Raw genomic sequence first — 26,292 nt, 5'->3', positions numbered from 1 at the left:
ATATGTATCACAATCATATTAAATTACAAATCTCTCTTATAATCTAAAAGATAAATGATAATAATCTCACCTGTAAAACATTAAAAGCCAACCTTAATGCATCGAGTTTCTTCGAGTCCGATATACCACCAATTTTAACGCAACCAGACTGATTAAGATATTTATAATGGATAGCTGGCATAAGCTTGTACTGTTCGGCAAATTCCTTATCCCTTGTGCCAGCTTCGACCAGTTGATAAAGTACATGATAGTTACGTTCTCCGGGACTTTGAAATGTAATACGACTTTGTTCTAATAAATAATCCTGTATAATGCAACCCTTTATCATCCATTTACTATCGAAACAAACTTGCATGAACTTTCCGAATCTCGAACTGTTGTCGTTACGTACGGTCTTTGCATTACCTGTTAACACGCGATATCAATAATGCATTATACAATATTAATAATACAATATAAAAATTGTTTTAAAACGGGACGATTAAGTTTATCAAATTATTTCAAGGATCATATTAACATTTGTAAATTTTTCAATTAATTTTTTCATTTCTTTTTCTTTTTTTTTTTTTTTTTTTGTTCTTTTTGCGACTTTTCTTCGAACTACTATAAAACTACAAGGCCCACCTTGCAGATTGGGACTCAGGTCGAGGCCCAGCTGCGCTTTTCCACGGTATTTTATTATTGTAATATTAATGTAATGGGGACGGAGGGGGACGGGGGCGGGGAGAGGCATCGTGGATACACAAGAAAAAAAAAAAAAAAAAAAAAAAAAAAAATCATCTTAAATATTCAAGGCATCGTTCGATATATTGCAATGTCGAAGAGTACATTACGATTCTTATTAATCCTCCCCTTTTTTCCCCCATGACCCAGATTCTACCCCTCGCTACTGCATTTTACACCTGAATTGCCACGCTCGTCCTTGACTCCGACCACTGTGAATCCTGCCTTTTCATTTGAAATGTGACATTGCCAAGGATGCCATTGCACAGTCAACGCGAATGAAATACGACGACGGTGGACGGGAGGAGGAGGGTGGGGGGAGGCAGGAGGTGGCACGGATGGCGAAATCATCCGCGATTCCTTTCATTCATTTCAAATGACTTTCGTTCGTAATATTTACAATCGAATATATTGACAAAAATTTTATGTCCCATGAAAAATGAGGAAAATTTAAACGAAAAATTGCAATGTTAAATAAGAAATATTATTGTTGTTTTTTTTTTTTCCCCCTTGTAGAGAGATTTCGTTATCGCCAATAAGAAAATCGACTTGAAAAATCCAATCGTTCTCATTTTTCAAGATATCCCCTTTCTCAGGTTTATCTCAAAAGTTTCAAATTTGTAAACTGTTCCTTCGGATTATTATGATTTAGAAAAAGGCATGGTGCGATTAACTTTGTATTTATTTATTTTTTTTTTCTTTTTTTTTTTTTTTTAAATCACCATAGCAACACCGATTTAATTCGATTGATCGATGTGAAAAACGAGACAAGCGAGAAAAAGAAAAGAAAAGAAAAGAGAAGAAAAGAAAAGGAAAAAAAAAAAAAAAAAAAAGAAAAAATCGCATCAATCAATATAACAATAATTACCGAAAGCTTCGAGAATCGTATTGGCTTCCAATATCTGTTGTTCCACCCACGTGTCGACGTTGCTAGTAACCGAACATAAATACTGCAAGATGAATTTCGTTGTTTCGGTTTTTCCGGCGCCGCTCTCGCCAGATATAACGCAGGATTGATTGCTTTTCGTATCTTGAAGGGATCTGTATGCTGCCTCGGCCAATGCGAAAACATGCGGCTCGAGTGCACCCATTTTCTGTCCATGATAACGGCTCACGTATTCCTATAAAATTGTTCAACAAATCAAATATACAAAGTCCGTTCGTTTGTTTATATATCTATGAAAAAGAAAGAGAAAGAGAAAGAAAGAAAGAGAGAGAGAGAGAGAGAGAGAGAGAGAGAGAGAGAGAGAGAGAGAGAGAGAGAGAGAGAGAGAGAGAGTAATTATTATTCATTTTTATTCATCTTTATTCATTTTTATTCTCAATCAAATTCATTCTTTTTTCTTCTTTTTCTTTCATTCCATAAATCGTCGTCTGACGATTTCTTCCTTTCTTTTCTTTTTTTTTTCTTTTTTCTTCATTTGTCATATCTAATGAAAAAAAGAAAGAAAGAAAAACAAAATCCAATCGATTTATTTATTTCGACAATCGATGTGGATCAATTTGTGAATGATCGATGATCAATTTTTTTCTTTTTCGTTTCGGCTTAATTTTTCATTCATATTTTTTTAAGTAAGCGTGTGTGCGTGTGTGTGTCTGTAATCGACGTATAAACGTATCCGTGATGATTTCTCGATAACAAACGGATTCGTAAAAGAGGGTAAACGACACAACTACGATGAGTATGACTACGATTACAACTACACGACTACGTTGAGAGGGTTTTACATACATGCTACTCTCTTGTTAAGCCGATTAATTGCAACGCGATCCGATGACGTATGTAGAAGCTACGATATTTACGAGCAAGTTTCACTGATCCCCTTTTAGTTTGTAGGCTAACTCCCACGGGAACGGTACTCTCGATACATACATATGTATGTACGTATATATATATGTATGTATGTATATATATATGTACATTTGTATGTATGCTCGTATGCAAATATCTGTATATACGGGTTGATCTATAGATTTTATGTATATTTCTTGTTAACGAGAAGCTATGTATTATATTTGGAAATAAAATCAGAAGATTGTTTCAAACTCATTTTCATGTATGAATTATCACAACTATATAAATCATTATTATTATTATTATATATAAAATAAAGAGTTAATATATATATTTTTTTATTATTAACGAGAAGCTACGTATGTAATTTGAAATTAAATCAGAAGATTTAATTAAGGGGTAAGAAATTTGCAAGATAAAAAAAAAGAGAGAGAGAGAGAGATAAAAAGAGACAAAAATAAAAGAAAAGAAAAGAAAAGAACCAAGATACGAATTAGAAGCAAAATTTAATATAACCTAAGGACATTCGATTGAATTGCGGTTTTTTTAATCGTACCCACCCTCCAACCCCCTATCCTTCTTATCTTCTTCCTCCTCCTCCTCCTCCTCGTTCTCTTCTACGAACGCCGATAAAAATTAGCGACACTAAATTGTTAGAACCTAACTTTTGAACTCTTAATACCATTAGATTTACGAAAATGTTATCAGCTTGCATTTAGCTTCGATTTACACCGGATACATTGATACATACGTACATATGTACATATATACATACATAAATACATACATACGTTATGTATGTAAGCAAACCGTCCCACAGAAAATACGATCTCTCAGAACACTCCCCCTACGCCATTTTCTCTCTTCCTATTAGGTGTGGAGAGGAGAGTTTAGCTTGCTTGCTTGCTTGCTTGCTTGCTTGCTTGCTTGCTTGCTCGCTCGCTTCGAAGTAGAGCAACCCAGTTTTGTGTCAGACGCGAACAACTCTCTCTCTCTCTCTCTCTCTCTCTCTCTCTCTCCCACTCATTCTCCCATTCTCTCTCTATCTCTCTCTATTTGTTAATCGTGACGTACGTTAAATCATAAAAGGAACTTTTCGATAGGTAACGAGATCGATTAAAAACTAATACTCAATATCGAATCGATACTTATCGATCCGATTTTCCGATCGATCATCGAAAATTGATTTATATATATATATATATATATAGAAACGGGTGATAGACGTGGCAAAAGTTTCAAAAGCTGATTTTAAACATCAATTATACGTGATCGAGTACACTTCACTACGAAGTTGTTGTTGTTACATTCTTGTAATTTACTTATTTCGAATAAGCATTAACGAATTTTCTTATGAAAATTGTTATAAGAATCTTTGACCTATATTCATCGTTGTAAACATCTTGTTTGTTTTTGTTTTTGTTTTTTTTTTTATTTTTCCCCCTTTTTTTCTAATATTAAAATAATGTCTTACATATACAAAATTGTGTGTCTTACATATACAAATTCTGTCTAATGTCAAAAATAATAATATGTATATATATATATATATACACACACACACACACATATATATATATATATATGTTTAACTTTCGCTTATGTATTTTTGTGATCGGATAAAATAAGAAATTAGTTTAAAATTGTTTCAATTGAAAATTAATGATAATATCAATTGCTTATGTACGTATATATAGAGAAAAAAAAAAAAAAACATTCGAAGAAATTAAACCGCATTAAAGTATAGATGTTGTTAGAAAATAATTGATCAAATATATATTATCGATATTATTACAATTAATCGATAACGCAATGAAAGAAGAGATCGATGACTCCTTAATTCCCCTTCCTCCTCCCATCCCACCCTCCACCCTTCACCCCTCCAACCAATCCTAATGTATTTAAATTTACGATTGGACATTGTATATTTTCGAAACACCAAAGGGTGGATCTCCTTTACTCCTTTTGTTTTTCATCCTCTTTTTGTTCTGTTTTGCTTTGTTTCTTTGTTCTTTTCATTTCTTTTCTTTTTTGTTTTTTTTCATTTCTTTCTTTTCTCTTTTTTCTTTTCTTTTTTTTCTTTTTCTTTTTTTTCTTTTTTTTTTTTAATCAAACATCACTCTCTCATCTCGTGTGTCTATTTTTGAAAGGAAATTATCTTGAGGGTATATTTTTATCGTGACCCTTATGGATAAGCTCTTTCAAAGAAGAGAGAGAGAGAGAGAGAGAGGTAGAGAGAGAGAGAGAGAGAGAGAGAGAGAGAGAGAGAGAGAGAGAGAGAGAGAGAGTGAGAGAGAGAGAGAGCTACTGGCCGTAGATATCATCCGAAGGAAAATAAACGAGAGTTTAAAAATAACATGCGTGCATACAATATGTAGTATATGTATACATACATACATACATACATATATATATATATATATTCCTTTAATGCGTCCAGGTGGTGAGTCTGTTGATGCTCTGAAAGCACATCGATAACACTATCCTCCTCGTTTTCTCATGGAAAAAATCGAGAGATGCATCCACGTTAACATTATTATCCAACGTTCTATTAAATAAACTCATTAAAATTTATAAAAATTAAAGAAAAAAAAAAAAAAAAAAAATGAAAAATGAAACAAAAAAAAAAAAAAAAAGAAGTAAATGATCCATCTGTATTCGATCTTATAGAATAAGGATATTGATGAGTAATTTTTTTTTTCCCCTTCGTACTTTCCTTTTTTTTCTTTTTTTTTTTTCTCTTTTTTTTTTTCTTTTTACTTCAATACTTCACCGATCATCTGGTTCGTTCCTGTGATTTGAAAAAAAAAGAAAAAAAAAGAAAACAAGAAAAAAAAAAGAAAAGAAGAAAAAAATGATTTGATTCATCGTTCTATTTCAAGATAAAAATGTATTCACACTTGTTAATCGTGAATTAGGTATGCTGATCGATCAGTCTCTTTGAGCTTAGAGATTGAAGCTCGTAGCTTGGCAAACAGTGGATCCTCCCGAAGTATGAGCTTTCTCTCTCTCTCTCTCTCTCTCTCTCTCTCTCTCTCTCTCTTTTCTTTTTCTCTTTCTCTCTGTCTCTTCGCTGCTCTAGCTCGTTCTTCTCGTCAAGTATGACACGTCGAGATACGCGGAAATTACACGAAGGAAATGGGGTTGCGAGGCTTACACACCGAACGTGAGAGTGTGTGAGAGAGAAAGAGAGAGTTCACCACTTCTCAGTTCATTTCTTTATCGGGTCAAATCGTGTTCATTACCATATCGGTTGAGAGATTTAGAAGTGATCGCGATGATCCAGTTTAATATTTTTAAAGAAGAAAGAAAGAAAGAAAAAAAAAAAAAGAGAAAGAAAGTGATAGAAAGAATAGAAAAAAAGAAAAAAAGAAAAAAGGAAAAAAAAAAAAAAAAGAACCAAGTGAACATCCCCTTTCAATCTTTCAAATAATTATTAAATCCATAGAAAATTACGAAAACTTGAATATTATTTTTCTTTTAACATATTATATTATTTTTTCTTCTAATACCATTCAAAATATCCTTTTTAAGTCTTTTTACATCTAAGAAGATTATTAGAACCAAGATAGTAATTTTTTCTTTTTTCTTCTTTTTTTTTTGCGTTTGCAGATACGACACTGTCGAGGAATTTAAAATTGTATTTAAAAATCATTTTTTTTTTTCATCTATTTTGTTGTTACTATTATTGTTGTTGTTATTGAAAAAGATGATTAATGGATCTTTAAAAAAAAGGATGAATGATCAATTTGAAATTCGTCGCTTTAATAATGAACGTTCCGATCGATTGCAAAACGATAAGTTCAATTAATTCAATGGCGTTAAACGTTTGTGGAATCGAAATGAAAAGATTTCCTCTATTATCGGTGATATCTTAGAACTAATAATCAAGATCACGAGTTATTCGCGCGACATGGTCAAACCCCCTATTCCTACCTCTACCCCTAACCTTTGCTACCCCTTTCACTCTCTCCACCATCCATCGGGTAACGGGAAATTGCATTTTGCTTTTCTTCGCATCGATCAATCATTTGCTCTTTTTAAACGAATTAATCAATTCTAAATACGAGACATCGCGTCTGATTATATTTATTAAACTTCCTTATCGAAGGAATACCTATAATACAAATCGTAATATTTGACGTAAACGAAAATATTGATACAAATCTATATAATACGAGGTACGATAGTAATTGCCATAGGATTATAGAATTATTATAGATTCGTTATAAAAAAAAAAAAAAAAAAAAAAAAAAAAACGTCGAATAAAATCGAAAGGATTAAGATTAATGTTACCAAACGTTTAACCAACTTTCTCTCGTAATTAAATAAATCCAAGTAATTAAGGTCAAACCTAAATGTTCCTTTCATTAGACGTTTATTATTCTTCTAGAGTGGTGAAGAGGGCCGTCGGTGATAGTCTTTCCTACACGATGGACTTTATGACGAACATTAGCGAGGCAAAACAGAACAGAGAAAAAAAAAAAAAAGAAAAGAAAAGAAAAGAAAAAAAAAAAAAAGAAAAAAAAAGAGGAAGATTGAGTATTACTCCGTACGATAAAAGAGGAGAGTTAGTTAAGTGGTACACGCGTGCTGTCTGTGAACGAGCGCAACTGACAATGAGAGATAGAAAGAAAGAAGTAGAGATAGAAATGATGAGGTGGGAGAGCGAAAGGGAGAGGGAGGGAGAAAGAGAAAAGGACGACTATGAAAGAAAGTATCCGAAGGCTTTATATCTGTGAACCCGCAGCTACCACCATCGACCACTACCATTCACCACCATTGACACCAAGTCATCACAACCACCATTACCACCGCCACCACCACCACCATCATCATCATCATCATCATCATCATCATCACCATTGCTGTCGACGTTGCAGACGAGGATGACGAGGATGACGAGGATGACGAGGATGAGGATGAGGACTAGGACGACGAGGACGAGGACGAGGACGAGGACGAGGACGAGGACGAGGACGAGGAAGAACACTCCGAATCCGATGTGAACGAGCTACAGTTCGATCAATAACGCGGGGCGTGCACACCATCTCCATCACCCTCCCCCCCTTCTTTACCGTCCTTTTCTCCTTCTCGTCTCTCTCTCTCTCTCTCTCTTTTTCTCTTTAAAACAAGAACGAATTCTTTTCTATCTTTGTCTCTGTCTCTGTCTCTCTCTCTCTGAAACGTGTTCATTCATTCTCCCTTGGTCCGTTCTGCGTTTTACTGACCTTCAAAAAAGGACTTGGGTTTAAACGGGGATCATTCCAATTTCCCCACCATCCATTTACTATCAGCCACAACCACAACACCACCTCCATCCCCTTTACGCGCTCTGTCTCGACACCACTGTCTCCCCCAATTACCTCAACTTCCTAAAAGCTTATCTCCAGTTTGATATTTTTCTTTTAATTTTTGTTTGTTTGTTCGTTTCTTTTCTCTTTTTTCTTCTTCCTCTTCTTCTTCTTCTTCTTCTTCTTCTTGTCTTCTTTTTTCCTCCACCCTCCACCCTCCACCTACCACCTCCACCCTCCTCCCCCTCCAATATCCTATCGCGTTATCTCAAAGAAAGAATTAACGAGAAGAACGAATTCTCTTGCTTGAATATTTTCCATGTCACGTGAAAGACGTCACGTTGCCATTTCATTTTCAATGGCCTTCTTGGAAACATTTTCACGTCGGTCGATTTATCTTTGAAGATAAAAAGAGAAAAAAGAAAAAAAAAAAAAAAAAAAAAAAAAAAGAATCTACGAATTTCTTCACAGACACTTTTTTTCTCTTCTCTTTTCGTTGCCTTTTCTTTTCTCTCTTTTTTTTTCTTTTTTTTTTTTTTTTTTTTTTTTTTATTTCGGCTTTTTTTTTCTCACAGTAATACATCATACAAAATTTTAATAAGATCAAGATCCTTTGAAATTTATAGAATTCATAAATGAAATAGTAAAATATAGAATGAATAAGCTTCCATGAGTTCTGTCTGATGCAGGAAGATCGATTCTATCGTTTAAGAGAAAGAGAGAGAGAGAATGCTCTTCTCTCTCTCTCTCTCTCTCTCTCTCTCTCTCTCTCTGTCTCTCTCTCTCTCTCTCTCCTTCTCTTAAGGAGAACATGCGTTTTATGTGCAACGAGATTGTCAACGAACCGTATTTAGGTACAAAGTGGCTGCCACTCGATCCCGAAGTAAATTCTTCTTTCAACCCTAAGCTGTACGAACGTGCTTGTGGTATACTACCCTAACGCGACACAGAAGCATGGGTACTTTCGAGTAGTTGATGCCACTTTAAGTACATACATACATATATACATGCATGCATACGTGCAAGCATCCATGCATGCATGCATGAATACATACGTAACTACGTATGTACATCGTATCCACGTTAATGCTGCAAACTTATCGTTCGGTGTGTTCGAGGCACCACGTGTGGCCAGAAATAGAGATTAAACGGGTCTTTAAAAAAGAGAGAGAGAGAGAGAGGAGGAAAGACCCAAGTAGACCAATGACGACGTCCTTTTTGGTCCTCGTCATCGTCATCTTCAATTCTTTTCAATTTTTCTCGGTTATCGTCAGGATATCGTTCCGGGATATCGTCATAGTCGTCATAGTCGTAGTCATCGTTGTCGTAGTCGTTAATCCTTTTCAGTTGTCGTCGTCATAGTCGGTACTTTTCGGTCGTCGTCATAGTCGGTACTTTTCGGTCGTCGTCATAGTAGGTACTTTTCGGTCATCGTCATAGTCGGTACTTTTCGGTCATCGTCATAGTCGCTACTTTTCGGACGTCGTCATAGTAGGTACTTTTCGGTCATCGTCATAGTCGGTACTTTTCGGTCATCGTCATAGTCGTTATCGTCAGTCCTTTTCGGTTGTCGTTATCGTCGTCATAGCCAATCTTTTTCGGTTATCATCGTCATAATCGTCGTCTTCGGGCACAGTCGGTCGACACGCAAACATCACTTTAAAATGCATCCTTTTTTTCTCTTATCTTTTTCCTTTTTATTTTTTGTTCTTTGCCTTTACCGGATGGCGATAACTGGATGACGTGATAGATCATACTCGTAATTTGATTAATAATGTACATACGTATATCCGTTCTTAATATATATATATATATATATATATATATATATATATATATATATATCACATATTCGTAAAGAATTGTCTACATTGATTGAAATTCAAAGAAGAAGATTACTAATGGAATGCATCTTTTTTTTTTTTCTTTTCCCATAGTAAAAATTCACTGCTCAAGGTTCCGTCCTATCGCGACATAGAGACATTAATCGCATAATCAACATACGCGGTATCGTCATATCGTCACAAGAACGCACTTACCACGGCTTCCGTTTCCTGTTTTCAGTCAACGTTTTATTCCGATAATATCGTATTGATAATGGCCGTCCTTATTTATATCACTAACGACATACTTGAATTCTTTTCTAACTTTATTGATCTTCCTTTTTTTTTTTCTTTTTTCTTTCCTTCAATCTAACAGTTATTTTCATCGCTTATTACTTTTATTTTTATCGAACGTGATCTAGAATCTTTTTTACTTATATTAAAAAAAAAAAAAAATAAAAAAAAAAAAATAAAAAAAAATTACCAAAATATTTTTATAGTAATTTGAAAATTTTTTTCATATATATGTATATATATATACATATACATTTGTTTTTCTTCGGGGGTAATTTTACTGTTGAAAATTTATTTCTAACAATTAATATTATAACGATCGTAAGCAAATGCTATAATTATAATTCTTTTGTACGATATAACAAAAGAATATATAGCGGCTTATCGATCGACGATCGATAACCTTGATAAGTACTTACTATGGGACAATTTTCTTTACTTCTATCCGGGCATTGTATGGCCAATATTTACTATTCTTTGACGACACTTCCGGTTAATAGTAGTCTGTTAAAACCGGAAATGCACAAATAATTTCGCATTGACGTATACATGTATATATATCTATATATATATATATATACGCGAGACATTTTTTTTTATATCAATCCTGCCTAAAATTAAATTTCCTGTTCCTTTTATCTTTTTCTTTTTGTTTTGTTTCTCTCCACTTTAATCATCTCGTCAACGATTTTATAATAACTTATCATTAACAACAGCGACAGAGATTTACGTGATCTTTTACATTCGGCATTCTCTATCCCGTCTCCCTCCCCTCTTCACACGACGACATAAATTTATATCGCATAAAATAAATTTAATTCGATAACTTCGATAACGATTATATAGAATTATTTAATTCTATATTTATTATCATAATCGTATTTAATTAATATTATTTTTTCGCGTTTACATCGTCACGAGAAAATATTATTATTTTAAATCCATCTGTTTAAAGTCCCGAAATATATGTAACGATGCGTGAATAACCTCGAACGTTAAATCCGTGTCATTGATTAAATTTAACAGATATTTACATTCGATATCGCTAGAATGACTGTCATAATGTTGAATAAATTAAAAAGAAAAAAGAGATTAAAAAAAAAAAAAAATAATAATAATAATAATAATAATAAACAGTGTGATTAACTTACGTTCGTATAAAAGTCGACCTCCTTGTAGGGATTTACAGCTACGAGTATGGATCCTGTGTATGTCTGCGTGAATCCATTTTAATGATCTATGTTAAGGAATATATAGACACATTTACATCTACACCCATCCACCCCCACACATACACACACCCACACATACATACACATGCAATTTACATAGGGCGGGCCAAAAGTTCCTAAGTGAGTCAAATCAATAGAAGTTCCTAAGGTAGACAAAGAAATAAATAGATAGATAGATAGATAGATAGATAGATAGATAGAGAAAGAGAGAAAGAGAGAGAGAGAGAGAGAGAGAAAGAGGTAGATATTATAGTCCCTGGATAAAAATAAAGATATACTTATGTTAAGTAAAACGATGAACAAAGTGGTGTGGGTGGTATAGGACTTGGGGTATAAGGGATGCAAGTTAGATTTGGTATGACGTCAGACGTGCGATGGTTATTTGGGGGGATGACTCAGAGAATGGTACGAGTTAAGAATAAGGGACAAGTAGGAGAGGTAGGGGGAGGGGGAGGGGATAATATATCCATAACGGTTACCCTTCTGTGACATTTTAGGGGTACGATGAAAGCCCCCAGAACGATACTCTATAAACGTATAACGTAAAAATGAAATATTTTGAGCACGATCGAAAGGAAAAAAAGAGAAGAAGAAGAAAGAAAAAAAAAAAAAAAAAGAAAAAAAGAAAGAATAAAAAAGAATAGTAGATACGTATCAATGAAATTTTTAATTTGTTCGGTGTATCGTTCTTTTTTATTTTTCTTTTTTTTTTCTTTTTTTTTTTTTTTGTTGATCTATATGCGTCGCAAAATTTTGAACACCGAAAGATTTAAAGGTCATTGTAAAAATTAATCATTATTTTTCGAACTAATTTTAACCTAATCTTTTTTCTTCTTTTTTACATTATCTGCAAGCCTAACTGCATAATCCAAAGGTTAATCTCATGAGGGTATAATTAATTTTTAATATCACTTAGGAACTTTTGACCAGCATATAATAAATAATATATATATATATATATATATATGTATATATATATATGTATATGTTTGTTTATAAACTACATTACTATAATATATGTAACATTGACGTCATAAATCAATGACGTTCCAATTTTAATGTTTCAAAAGATCTACTTGACAATTGGAACACAATTAATTGTCAATTAATTAGATACAACAGAACGATCATGAGCGATGAACTATGATGAAAACGATCGTTTGATTGGTTTGCGCCTTTTTCTTGTTTTCCATTATTATTATTATTATTATTTTTTTTTTCCTAAGTTACCACATTCACTTAATTATAAAATTATATCTTTAACATGATCTTTAACACTTTGTCAATGAATCTAATGTAAAATAATCCGAAAGAATAGTGATATGTTAGTGTCGTGCGATAAGAGTATTATTTTTGTGAAACTTTGAAAGAAAGAAATGCAATGTTCGAATGTTCACCCTTAATATTTCTCGACTACCCTCAATCTTTTTTTCCTTGTCCCGTTCTTCTCTCTCTCTCTCTCTCTCTCTCTCTCTCTCTCTCTCTCTCTTTCTCTCTCTTTTTCTTTCTTAACCCTTTGCACCCTGTCATGGCCCAATTTCTTCGCTTCGACGGCTTCAGTAAACATGGGATATGCTAGCTTCTCGAGACTCACTGTACATCCGGTTTTCTGACCCTCGTATTTCTCTCTCTCTCTCTCTCTCTCTCTCTCTCTCTCTCTCTTTCTCTGTCTCTCTTTTAGCTGCGCTAAAAGGTGGGCGAGCTCGTTCTACTCGACGAAAGCAATTGAAGCCGGCTAAGAGCGCTTTTGCTAGCGAGAAGTTAATGAGAGCGCACTGCTACCACCCCTTTCTACCTCCAAGTATCTGTCCTGCTGTTTCCTATTCGCCTATATGCGTGTATATATATATATATGTATTTATACATGTGTGTGTGTGTGTGTGTGCATATGTATGTTTGTATGTATGCACGTATTTATATAGTTAAAAGATGACCGAAGATGAAAAAGACGAAGAAGAAGTTGAAGGAACGTGTCAATTTGAATTTTTATAATCATTGCTTTTATTTTTCTTTAAGAAATTTTGTATTAATGAGATGAAAACTTTTTCAAATAAAAAGGAATAAAATATAATAAAATAAGATAAAAATCAAGTAAAGGGAAAAACAGAAAATCCCTGTCATACTCATATCGGATCGATAAGGATAACAAATACACACACACACATACACACACACACACACACCATATATATATACTTTTATTAATAAATTAAAGGATATCTTATATAAACACAAAATATGTGTGTGTGTGTGTGTGCGTGTGTGTGTGCGTATGCATAGCAGGAGCGAGAGAATTAATAAATTTCCCCAAATTGATATTAAAAATCAATCGGCTTTTCTCTGCCCGTTAATTAAAAGTTAAATATATGATTGAGGCGTAAAAAAAATTATTAAAAAAAAAAAAAAAAAAAAGACAGAGAGAGAGAGAGAAACGAAAAGCTAATAAAAAGAAAGGAAAAAGAAAAAAAAATTGATTTTTAATATCAAACTCATATATTTTCGAGCACGGCTCAAAACTAACAAAAGTGAGTTACAAAGAAGATGAGGGAAAAAAAATTTGTTAGCTCAATTTCTTTAGATCTCTATGATGACTTCTCTGAACGATCTCTGTGATAATAAACGCATACACACACACACACACACACACAAATGCAACCTACTTACCTACCTACACGACCCCTCTCTTTCTCTTTCTTTCTCTCTCTCTTTTTCTCCTATTGTGAAACGGACGCGTTTAAAACAATAATTCGCCGCTCACATGAGGAAATGTTCATTAACGAATTACTTTAAACGATCTTACCAAATCGAACGGTCGAAACGGGATTTTCTTTTTGTCCCTATGTAATTCCCATTTTTAAATATCGATTATTCGATTAGTCCTACATTAGAAACGAAAGATATTCAAATCTCCATCTGTTCGAATAACATAATTATAATCGAATATTATATTTCAATTTGATAATTAACCGTAATATTAATAGAAATAATTAAAAAATGAATTGTAATTGATTAAAGAATTAATTTAAATCAAATAGAATCCAATCAAATTATTATATTATATTAACAGATAAATATATAATTGATAAAGTATTAATTATTTAGAAATTATATATAATGTATATATTACACACAAATAGACACATACACACACACACACACACACACACACACATCTTCTTCATATAATTTATAAAAAAAAGAAGAGAATTGATCTGTCCCTTTCTCTCTCTTTCTCTCTGTCTCTCTATGTTGTATAATATATATGTTGATATATTCGATTTACACGATGTAAATGACAATTTACAATCGAAGAGTGAGAGAGAGAGAGAGAGAGAGAAAGAGAGAGAAAGAGAAAGAAAGATAGATAGAGAGAAAGAAAGAGAGAGAGAGAGAGAGAGAGAGAGAGAGAGAGAGAGAGAGAGAGAGAGAGAGAGAGAGAGATGACGGAAGGGACGTAGGAAAGGGAAGGGGGTTGGAAAGGGGTTGACGGGAGTCTCCGAGAAGCAAAAACGACAGTGGGTCGTCGGTGTCGGTCGTTGGGTCGGCAAACCAACGAGGAGATGAATGGGTCTGGCCCTGGGGTGGTTCACCAGCTGACTGGGGTTGTCGCCATGGCAACCAACTAACCCGGGAGCAATGCCCCACCCCTACAAAATTCATACGTCTTTCTTTCTATCTCTCTCACTCTCTCTCTCTATCTCTCTTTCTCTTTCTCTCTCTCTCTCTCTCTCTCTCTCTCTCTCTCTCTCTCTCTTTCTCTCTCTCTCTCTCTTCCTCTTTTCCTGCTTTTACTTTATATTCCTTCCTTATTTCCAACTTCTTTTCTTTCATTCTATTATTCTACCCTATCTTGTTATATTCTATTCTATTTCATTCTACTTCAACCCTTTCTTAAAATCAAATTTCTTTCAATCAAATTTAGATATATATGTATATAAATAAATATATATATATATGTATATGTAAGAAAATTTTCGATTCGTTTGTTTTCTTTTTTTTTATTTAATTTTAATAAATTAAAAATAAATAAATACCCAGCTTTATATCTTTTTTCTTAGAAACAATAAAAAGAAATGTATATATATATATTTAAATAATAATATAATAAAATGTGTGAATGTGTGTGTGTGTGTGTGTGTGTGTTAAGAATAGTTTCATTATTTCAAGTGTAAGATATTTGAAGAGAGCGAAAAAAAAATACCCGACTTCCGGTAAAACCTTTTAAAATTAAATAATCTTTAATCTTTTTTCTTACGAAAGAACATTCTATCCTTATTCTAATTAATTAATTAATCAATCAATCAATCAATCAATCAATCAATCAATCAATCAATCAATCAATCAATCAATCAATCAATTAATTAATTAATTAAATATTTCAATGAATAATTAAAAAAAAGAAATTATTATACTATTTTATATGATCGATGACATTTTTACGATATTACATTTACGGATACTTATGAAACGTATTACATCGTGACCTTGAACTTTCATTAGACGAATAAATTAAAAATCTCATATGATATTAACATTATAATTGTAATTATCAAAAAAAAACAAAAAAAAAAAACAAAAGAACAAAAAAAAATACACACTTTTCTTTTCTTTGGATAAATTCGAAAAATTTGAAAACGTTTAAATATTAATGTCGACTAACATTTCTCTACGTATCGAAATGTTCGTATCATAAAACGTGACATACATTTTGAAATACAAATACACATTCGATATACTCTCGTGAATAATCATCTTTTTACATCACTTCTATCCTCGTACACCACACCTTCACCATTATCAACATCTATCTAACCCATCCCTCCTCACACGCTAACCCTCCTTTTTTACTTTCTTGATCCTTTTCACGCCACAATGCTCGTGTCTTCCTAAAGAATTTTTTTTTTTTTAGCTCCTATATAAGAAAGAGTGAGTGAGTGAAAGAGAGAGAGAGAGAGAGAGAGAGAGAGAGAGAGAGGCGAAATCCTTTAAATACTTCCGAAAAGAGTAAAAGTAGAATTTTGTGAGAGTTTGATGTTATACATACTTAAAGAACGTCTCTTACGATTCACCATTTCTATAGACTATTTACGAGACGATTTCTTCCTTCTTCGATATTTTTTTTTTCTTTCCTTTCCTTTCCCTTTCCTTTCTTTTCATTATATATATATATATATATATATATATATATATATATATATATATATATATTCGCCCTTGTACTCGTAAATTCTGAAGAAATCAGCAGTGAAGAAGAACCAGTCAAGAAAGAAAGAAAGAAAGAAAGAAAGAAAGGAAAAAAGAAAGAGATAGAAAAAGAAAAAGGAAAAGGATACATATATCTGGTCCCTCTCGTATCGGACTTGAAGATTCCGATTGATGCCGGTCTCGTCGATATCGCTGATGACCGTCATATCCGGCACCCCGAACTCGGGGCTTGAGCCTGAAAAAAAAGAAAAAAAGAAAAAAAATAAATAAAGCAGGATATATTATACAAGATGATTATTAGTACATATTTCTGACTATATATATATATCGATCGATGGAACATGATATATTTTTATACATTTTAACAGAACGTCATTTAAACCGACCATTTTTTTTTATATATACAAAAAAAAAGAAATTAAAATTAAAGTAACATCGATTTGTCCATATAAATAATTATGAAATATTACTATTATTAATAATAATAATAATAATAATAATAATAATAATAATAATAATAATAATAATAATAATACGATTGTTATTAATACATATTAAAAATTTCGAAAAATTATAAATCCAATGAAATAAGCAATACAGAGTAAAGTTTCTAATTAGGTTTAAACAAAAAAATAAAAGAAAGAAGAGAGAAAAAAGAAAAAAGAAAAAAGAAAAAAAAAGATCATTAAATCCTTGATAATTGAATCGTTGAATACACCCGTTATCTCTGACAATAAATTGGATAAAAATATAAAAAGTGATTAAAAGAAAATGTTTCATTAAAATTACATTCAAGTTCGTTATCACGGAATAAATAGTATATGATGCATACGGAAGAATGACCAATGTCGTGATAAAATCGATGATAATAGTGATAACTATGTAACAAGCTGTCTCCTACTAGATTGAATTGGCTAGGTGAAAATCAAAGGAATATCGAGATATTGTCTAACAGACCACCTGTTAACCAACTGATTGGTATTACTGGTATTACAAAGAAGATTGACACTTAAATCTTAGTCGATTGAATACATAGTACACAGATGTAATATACACACGTATGTACATACGTATATACATGTAATAATTTTATCGTAATCTTCTTTCTCTTATCAATAAATAAAATCAATTGTTATCAATGTTTATTTTCAATCTATACGATCACGATTGTAATTAATCGTAGATATGTTAGATTTTTGTTTGTTGGTTTTCATTTTTCTTCTTTTTTTCTTTTTTTTTTTTTTCTTTTTTCTTTTCTTCGGTTTACAGTGACGAAAAAATTTACGAATTAATTTTTTTGAATTCTTAGAAATTTTAGTTTAAACTTTCTCAACATATACATGTGCGTGTGTGTGTACGTGTATTTATTATTATACTAAATAGTTTTTTTTTTTTTTTAATATATCATGGTATTGCTTATTACTATATTATATTTTTATAATACGATAATATTCCTTCTATCTTCGATATAATAATTTACATATCATACATTATATCATATCATAAATTTATTGTAATATAAATTTTAATACAACTATTAAAACGTGCGAATTAATGAAATATCCTGATATTGCGAATAGGCTTGAGAACGTCGAAAAAAAAAAAAAAAAAAGAAAATCAACGTTGTATATAACAAATGGAATTGTTTAAAACTAATGTTTTTTTGTTCGCGTATCATAACAAAACAATAAAATTAATTAAACACTATTTTCAATGATGCAATAATATTATAATTTATAAAAAACGTGAACGTGGAAAAGGGATCGTTTAAATGAAACAAAAAGATGAATAAAGGAAGAATAAGAGAAATAGACATTGATGGAAGGAGTTTGAAGAACGAGGGTGGTTAATGATCGAGGGTGCTTTTAGTCCCACTCGTTTGGACATTTATACACGTAGGTAAGAGGGATAGACCGATAAAAAGAGAATGGTATAGTACAATTTCGGTTCATTCTACGAGATCACGTTCATGATTGTTCAAAACAATCGTTCCATCGTTTAAATGATACCTCACTCCATTCCACCCCCTTTACCCTACTCCAAACCCGCACCACCAGCTCCTGAAACGAATCATTCGTAGGGACTTGCGGATTTAACATTTCAAGTATTTAAGAGCCTGCAAAAGTATTGCCTTATATACCATGTATATATATATATGTATATATACATGTATGTATGTATATATGTATCTGTGTAATAAATAAACACGGCCATTATTATTACGATTTATTTAAACGTATATAGAATAGTTCATCAAAATTTGAAAAGGAAAATAATCGCAAATTAAAAATCGACTTGTGCTGATTCTTGAAAAAAAAAAAAAAATAAAAAAATAAAAAGAAAGAATAAATAAATAAATAAAGCAAAAAAGAAAAAAAAAAAATATATATATATGGCAGCTGACGCGCAGGTGTCACGGTCATGATGCAGGTGCATAGGGCGCGTGACTGATGCACCTGCCTCCCAAAAAATTGCACGTCTTCTTATCTTTACGTCTGATTTTTTTTCGTACCCTTCGTACGTCTCAACACGTCTCTCGACGAAACAAATCTTTTTCTTGTTTCCTTTCTCCTTTTTTCTTGTTTCCTTAATGGCTCTTGATTTTTCGATGCATTCATAAATTCATATACAAAATTTATTCATAAATTTATATAAAAAAAATTTTATTATTGAAAAGAAAAAAATAAATAAAAAAAAAAAAAAAATTGGGGAAAGGAAAAAAAAAATTGAAATATTTCAAAACGCGCAACGCGAAAATTGAATATTAAAATGAGTTTGATATAATGTTTGTCTGTATTTGTTTGTGTGTACATGTATTAAGGTGTTGGTAAAAATGCAACGACGTGTATGTGTGTGTGTGCGTGAGAGAGAAAGAGAAAGAGAGAGAGAGAGAGAGAGAGAGAGAGAAAAAGAGAGAAGCTTGCATATTCGAGCTTACATAAGAAAATATAGGGAGATAATAAAGTGTCGTTTGTGAGGTACGAAACCCAGTGTCTAATTACGTGACGGAAAGTTTAACGAGACAACAAGTTGTAAGCTCTCTCTTAAGAAGCTTAGCTGCCCTGGACTTGCATCCGTATGTACTTATATGTATATATATATATATATATATATATATATATATATATATATAATTTATTTGAGTTTAACTATTTCTCTCACGTAATCTCATTATTCCTTGAAATTTTCTTTTCATAAATATACATATATTTTATTTATTATTATATTATATATATATATATTATTATATTCATTATTATATTAATTTATTACTATATTATATATATATATATAAAATATGATAATTTAGATTGATAAATAATAGTAAAATAATAAATATACTAGTGCAATCAATTTATATTTATTATTAATTATATAAATCTTTAATATTAATTATATAAATCTTTGTAGATTAGAAATACTGTCAGAAATATCAACATACAAACACACACACACACACAGAGAAAGAGAGAGAGAGAGAGAGAGAGAGAGACGTGCATATATTTAGAAAAATTTCTTTCTATTACTATATCAATTCCTTTTCTTTTTTTATCAAATCCATACGTTATCTAAGAATAATTCGTTACATCACGAGGATTTATATTTATCACAAAAATAAATCGAATCGATTCGAATATTTCTATAATTTCTGAGTACTCTCTTTTCATTGCCCTCCATCCCTCTCTTTCTTTCTCTTTCTCTTCTTTTTCTTTTTCTTTTCCTTGCACATAATACTGTCGGTCGTCGTGTTTTTTTTTTTTTTTTTTTTTTTTTTATAGAAGACGAAAAATCGTGGTGTCGATTCGAGGTCGAAAGTTTCATAAAACGTGCCAACTAAGTGCGACTCCGAGAGTTTATTCTCAGGGAGGTCGACGACACCTAACAACGGGAGGAAATAATTAACTCCGTTCATTACCATAGACGCGCCATTTTAACCTGTCCGAAAAGAGATCTATGGTTTATGTATATATGTATGAATTGTCTCTCTCTCTCTCTCTCTATATATATATATATGTATATACACATACGTACATACACACACACACACACACACACACATATGTATATATAAACATATGTGCGCGTTCACGTGCTTGTGTATATATGTGTATGGGTCACATCATCTTGAATCGTCTTCTCACAGGGAATAGGAATTCGTCCATTCGACACCGACTGACTCTCCAGGATGAGACGAAATTCCAAGGAAGGCGGAACAACCGCTAGGATGCCTCTCATGACTCATTCTACGTGCATCTGAGAAAGAGAGAGTATATACGAGTGTGTACGAGAGTGTTAGAGAAAGAGAGAGAAAGAGAGAGAGAGTGAAAGAGTGAGAAATACTCATTCCAAGTCCCTCGGACTTCTTTCACGTTCTCCGTTCATTCCTAAGTCGAACACCATTTTTTAAATAGATCTAATCCTACGTGAGAAAAACTAAATAAGTATTCCATATGTATGTATGTATGTGTATGTACGTGTACGTGTACGTGTGTATATATGTGTGTGTATGTGTGTGTGTCAGAGTTTCCCAAACTTATATTAATAATTAACTATCAATAATTAATATTAATTTATATTAATGTTAATTTATCACTCTTGTGCATTAAGCTTTACGTAATATATATGGGAAAAATAAATGTTTGTTTGTTTGTTAATTTTTTTCTTTTTTTTTCTTTTTTTTTGTTAATTTTTATTTTTTCTCACTCCTTTAATATTTTTTTTTTATTATTGACGATTTATTCATCTTATATGATAATCAAGTTGATAGATTAAAATTTTATAATTACTTAAGATGATCCATCGTAGGAAATGTTTGGGAAACACTGATATGTATGTATGTGTGTGTGTGTGTGTGTGTGTATGGGTGCATGTCATTTTCTAGGATAATCTAATTTTTTTTCTGACTTGTCATTCAGCAGTCAATTTTTCCAAATTATATTCCCCTAAAATAAAAAAAAAAAAGAAAAATGATTTGTAGTTATGGATTATTCAATCTTTTTTCGCATAATCTTAAAAATAATAAACGTGTAGTTATTTCACGTTGAGAACCACTGTTATAAATCGTATCTAATCGTAAATTATTAAATATTTTGTAATTCGAAATATTAAGATGACGTATCAACCAATGATCATGATTAGAAATATCTTGAAAATATACCACTATAAGTATGTGTATATATGTGCGCGTGTGTGTGTGTGTGTATAGTATTTATTATTTATCTAATTCGATATCATTTCAATTAATTTAAAAATCCTCGTATAAACAAAAATCATTACAAAGAGAAATTATTATTTCTTATTATTATTATTATTATTATTATTATTATTATTATTATTATTATTATAAGTAAAAAAAGTTCTATAAATAAAAAAGATAACATCAAACGCGTTAATAATATAAAATAACTAAATTGTAAAAAAAAATCGTTCCTCTCTTTTCAATTCGCATTTTAATTAAATAAATAAATTCATATGATTTCTTTTATCTTCTTTCTTTTTTCCTTTTTCTTTTAATAAATTCATATTTCAATTAAATAAATAAATCACGTTTCTTTATTAAATTCAAATTTTAATTAAACGAACGTATCGCGTAGATATTCTTTTTCATTTTTAATAAATTCATAGTTAAACTTAATAAATAAATAAATAAATAAATAAATAAATAAATAAATATATAAATAAATACATCGAGCTTTCTTATAAATTCATATTTTAATTAAACGAATAAAACGCGTTTATTTATTTATTTTTCTTTTTCCTTTTTTTCTCTTTTTTTTTTTTTTTTTTTTTTAATTCACATTTTAAATGAATAAAATCAAAATAAAGAAGGAAAAAAAGAATAACCAAATAAATAAATAAATAAATAAAGTAACTAAATAAATAGAAACAATAAAAAAGAATAAAAAAATTAAAAGATAAATAAACAAAATAAATAAATAAATAAATAAAAAGAAATAACTAAATAAATAAATGAAAAAAAAAAAGTAAAAAAAAAGAAATAAATAAATAAATAAAGAAATAAATAAGCAAATAAATAAATAAATGAATGAAAAGGAATAAATAAAAAAGTAAAAGAAGTAGAACAAAAAAATTATGCAGACGTATAACATATTATATTATATTATATTAAATTTGTATTGTTATTGTTGTTGATGTTCTCTCTCTCTCTCTCTCTCTCTCTCTCTCTCTCTCTCTCTCTCTCTCTTTCTCTCGTTCTCTCTCTCTATCTCTATCTTTATCTCTTTCTTTCTATCCCTATTTTTCTTTGTCTCTTCTCGGAGAATAAGAATTTTAAGAGAACGGATACTCTTAAACAACATCCGTTTACCGAATCGGTTCTTCGTGTGGTTTGTACTACGTGACATCCACATCAAGGAGTTCACCACCACTGTTCGTGGATGCATTTAGGTAACACACAACGTAGCGTTTCATCGTGCTAACTTCCCTTTCGGTCGAAGTCACCGAGTGCTTTGTACTCCTCTCCTGACACTGGATACATACAGAGTACGTATTTATACCGTAAGTGGCTTTATCATACGCGCCTTGATATCTCCTGGCATTTAACGTATACATATGTATACGTATACGTACATAGAACAAACATAAATACATATATACTGATATGAAATACATAAAAAGTAATGACAAACAAAAGTATTTCCTATGGAAATTCGATTATTCGATCAAACTTTTTTATTTATTTATTTCTCTCTATCTCTCTCTCTCTCTCTCTCTCTCTCTCTCTCTCTCTCATTTTTATTTCCTAAAAATATATTTGTCCAAAATCACCGAAAACTATTTTATTTTATTTTATTTTATTTTATTTTATTGCATTTCATTTTATTTTATTTATTATAGCTCATCGACAATTCTTATGATTGAATTCGGAAATTTGTGAAAAAGAAAAAAAAAAGGAAGAGAGAGAGAAAGAGAGAGAGAGAGAGAGAGAGAGAGAGAGAGAGAGAGAGAGAGAGAGAGAAAGACAAAGAAACAGAAATGTCCATCATCGTAGACCTTCCACTTTATCTAATCTGTCTTAGTTCGCGTAATCCGAAGAAAGGAAGGGACACTAAATTCCGTTTGGATGTGTCAAGCGTTTAAAAAAAAAAAAAAAACAAAAAAGAAAAAAAATGAAAGTCAAATACGAAACCGTATCATAAAGTACAATCCCTCTCTAACGAATAATATACGACTGTACTATATAATACATATTCAGAAAAAGAGAGAGAGAGAATGTGTGTGTGTGTGTGTGTGTGTGAGAGAGAGAGAGAGATGAAGAAGAAGGAAATCAAATCACGAAAAAAGTTTTAAGAACTTAATATTAAATTTCATACGGCTGTTGATGATATTAATTGCATCAGCATGTATTTTTAAATTAATCCCCTTAGTTTTACTAAATCTGATCGAATTAAATTAGATAAAATCAGTATATATAATATAATAAAATATCGGTAAGTAATGTGATTGACATAATGACTGACGTTTAATTATTTATACTACTTAAAAAAAAGAAAAAAAAAAAAAAAATATATATATATATTGATCTATTTATTTTACGAAATATACTTAATGTTAATTAATAAATAGAAATGATTTTATTTAATATTTAATTAGAAACATAAATCGATTGGTATTCATGATTATTAATTAACTGTTTATTTATTAATTAATTTATTTATTTAATTAACTTTTTGTTTTTTTTTAACACACACATATATATACATATATATAACTAATATATAATGGATATCGTGTGTTAAATATTAGTAAATGGATATTAAGAAATTTTTTATTGAACAAATGAAAAAATCGAACGTAAGGTAAGTGAGTACTTATACGGACCGAGATTCTCGACTATGTATATCGATCGTTTTACGAGATATGATATAAAACTTGTATATGATACATATCCATATATATATATAAATATATACACATATTTGAGAAGTAAAACTAGAAACGGAAGTTGTAAAACTACCGACGATTCTATGAAGATTTTTATTTGTTTTCTATTTTTCTTTTATTTTCTTCGACGTATATTTCATATATATATATATATATATATATATATATATATATATATATATATTTTTTTTTTTTCTCTCTATAAAATATTTTTAAAAAATTTAATTTTCTATTTTAAATAATACGACGAAATTTTTTATTTCTATTAATATATTAAATGATGATAATAATAATAATAATAATAATAATAATAATAATAATAATGATAATAATAAACTATTCTTTATCTCACATTGACTTCATTGTTCTGGAATGATAATACATGTTTGTATTTATCAATATAAATATATGCAAAAACATATATATATATTTATATATATATATATATATATATATATATATATATGTACAATAAATGTGATTATTAGGGACTTTCCATTGATATACATATGATTAATAGAGACTTTCTATCAATATGGCGCCAGCAAAAGTTGGAAAATTCCATCCTCGGTAAATATTATCGAATGAAAAATAAAAGTAATTCTCAGCAGTGATCTCTCAGTAACGTTTTCTTCTTTCTTTTTTTTTTCCCTTCTCCATTTACTCGTAACTACTATTATACTTCCTCCTTTCTTTCTTTTTATCGAACGTCCCCCGTGTTGTCGGCTTCGAACGGGTGCATATGTGTATGGGTGGTATAAGTATTAACGTCTATGGGTGTACGAGTGAATCGAGTTAGCAAGTATGTATGTATGCATGTGGTGTTTGTCTCGTGCTCTCCATACGGCCCAGATTACGCGAGCGCAAATTAATCGAGCTTTAATTCGAACGCGTTTTAATAAGGGCCGCGAACTTGATACTCCGTCCCTTTACACTTATCTCGGTCAGACCCTTTCCCCATTCGTTTGTTCTTGCATCATTTCCTTTTCTTTTTCTTTATCTCTTTCTCTCTTATTATTATAATTATTATTATTATTATTATTATTATTATTATTATTATTATTATTATTATCGTTGTTAAAATTATTTTATTTATTTATTTATTGATAACGTTCGTAATATGAACTTTCGAATTTCCCGCCGTTTCCCAATTACGACTCTTTTCATCACTTTTCTTTTGTCACTTATTCATTCATTTATTTATTTATTTATTTATTTATTTATTTATTTATTTATTCCTTTTTTACTTATCGATATCGTTCATCATTCGAACTTTCGAATTTCCCGCCACTTTACAATCACGACTTTTTTGATTACTTTTCTCTTGCCATTACAATCATTATTGTCAATTATTTCTTTATTTATTTATTTACTCATTTTTTATTTGTCGGTGTCGTTCGTAAATTGAACCTTTAAATTTCCCGCCGTTTTGTATTCCTCTTGAGAAGGAAAAAAAGATTCAAGTAAGAAGGAGAAAAAGAAAAAGGGGTAGAGGGGAAGAAGGAAAAATTCTTAAACGAAAGAAAAGTTTTTTGTCAATATTTTTAACGTAGCTGTCTTTCGTATTATCCTAACCTAAGGACCTAACCTAGCTTCCTGTTACGATAAATATTCGTCCTCTCTCTCTTTCTCCCTCTATATATCTCTTAACCTTTCTTCTTTTTTCATCTATTTAACTTTCCTTTCAAGAGTTTTCACGTTAGAATGCTTTTACCTGGGCTTCGGGGGAGTGGGGACAAATAAATCTTTATCAAACAACGAAAAAAGTATCAAAGAGAAAGTGAAAGAGAGAGATAGATAGATAGATAGATAGATAAATAGAGAGAGAGAGAGAGAGAGAGAGAGAGAGAGAGAGAAGATAGAGAGAAAGAAGAGAAAGAGAAAGGAGAGAGAGAAAGGAGAAAGAGAGAGAGAGAGAGAGAAATATAGTTGACTATCCCAATGAATTTCCTTGAATAATAATAATTATAATGTTTATATATAATTACATATACGACGACATAACCTAATAATAATATACT

General features: G+C 30.8%; 1 protein-coding gene across 2 annotated transcripts in view; it reads right to left on the bottom strand.

Moving 5' to 3' along the window:
* The window catches only part of Myo81F (unconventional myosin 81F), a 39,083-nt gene that overhangs the window by 10,146 nt on the left and 2,645 nt on the right, over positions 1-26,292 (bottom strand). For both annotated transcript variants that reach the window (XM_035868605.2, XM_035868606.2), the window contains exons 3-6: positions 16,495-16,601; positions 11,081-11,143; positions 1,592-1,844; positions 71-405 (exon numbers count right to left, since the gene is read on the bottom strand). In XM_035868605.2, coding sequence (XP_035724498.1) covers positions 71-405; positions 1,592-1,844; positions 11,081-11,143; positions 16,495-16,601 — 758 coding nt within the window. The remainder of the gene's footprint in view (positions 1-70; positions 406-1,591; positions 1,845-11,080; positions 11,144-16,494; positions 16,602-26,292) is intronic.

This window comes from Vespa mandarinia, chromosome 24 (assembly GCF_050613455.1).
Source record: "Vespa mandarinia isolate Hongniang chromosome 24, ASM5061345v1, whole genome shotgun sequence".
Taxonomy (NCBI): Eukaryota; Metazoa; Arthropoda; class Insecta; order Hymenoptera; family Vespidae; genus Vespa; species Vespa mandarinia.
Note: the sequence above shows the minus strand (reverse complement) of the source record. Positions and strands in the feature narration are given on the sequence as shown.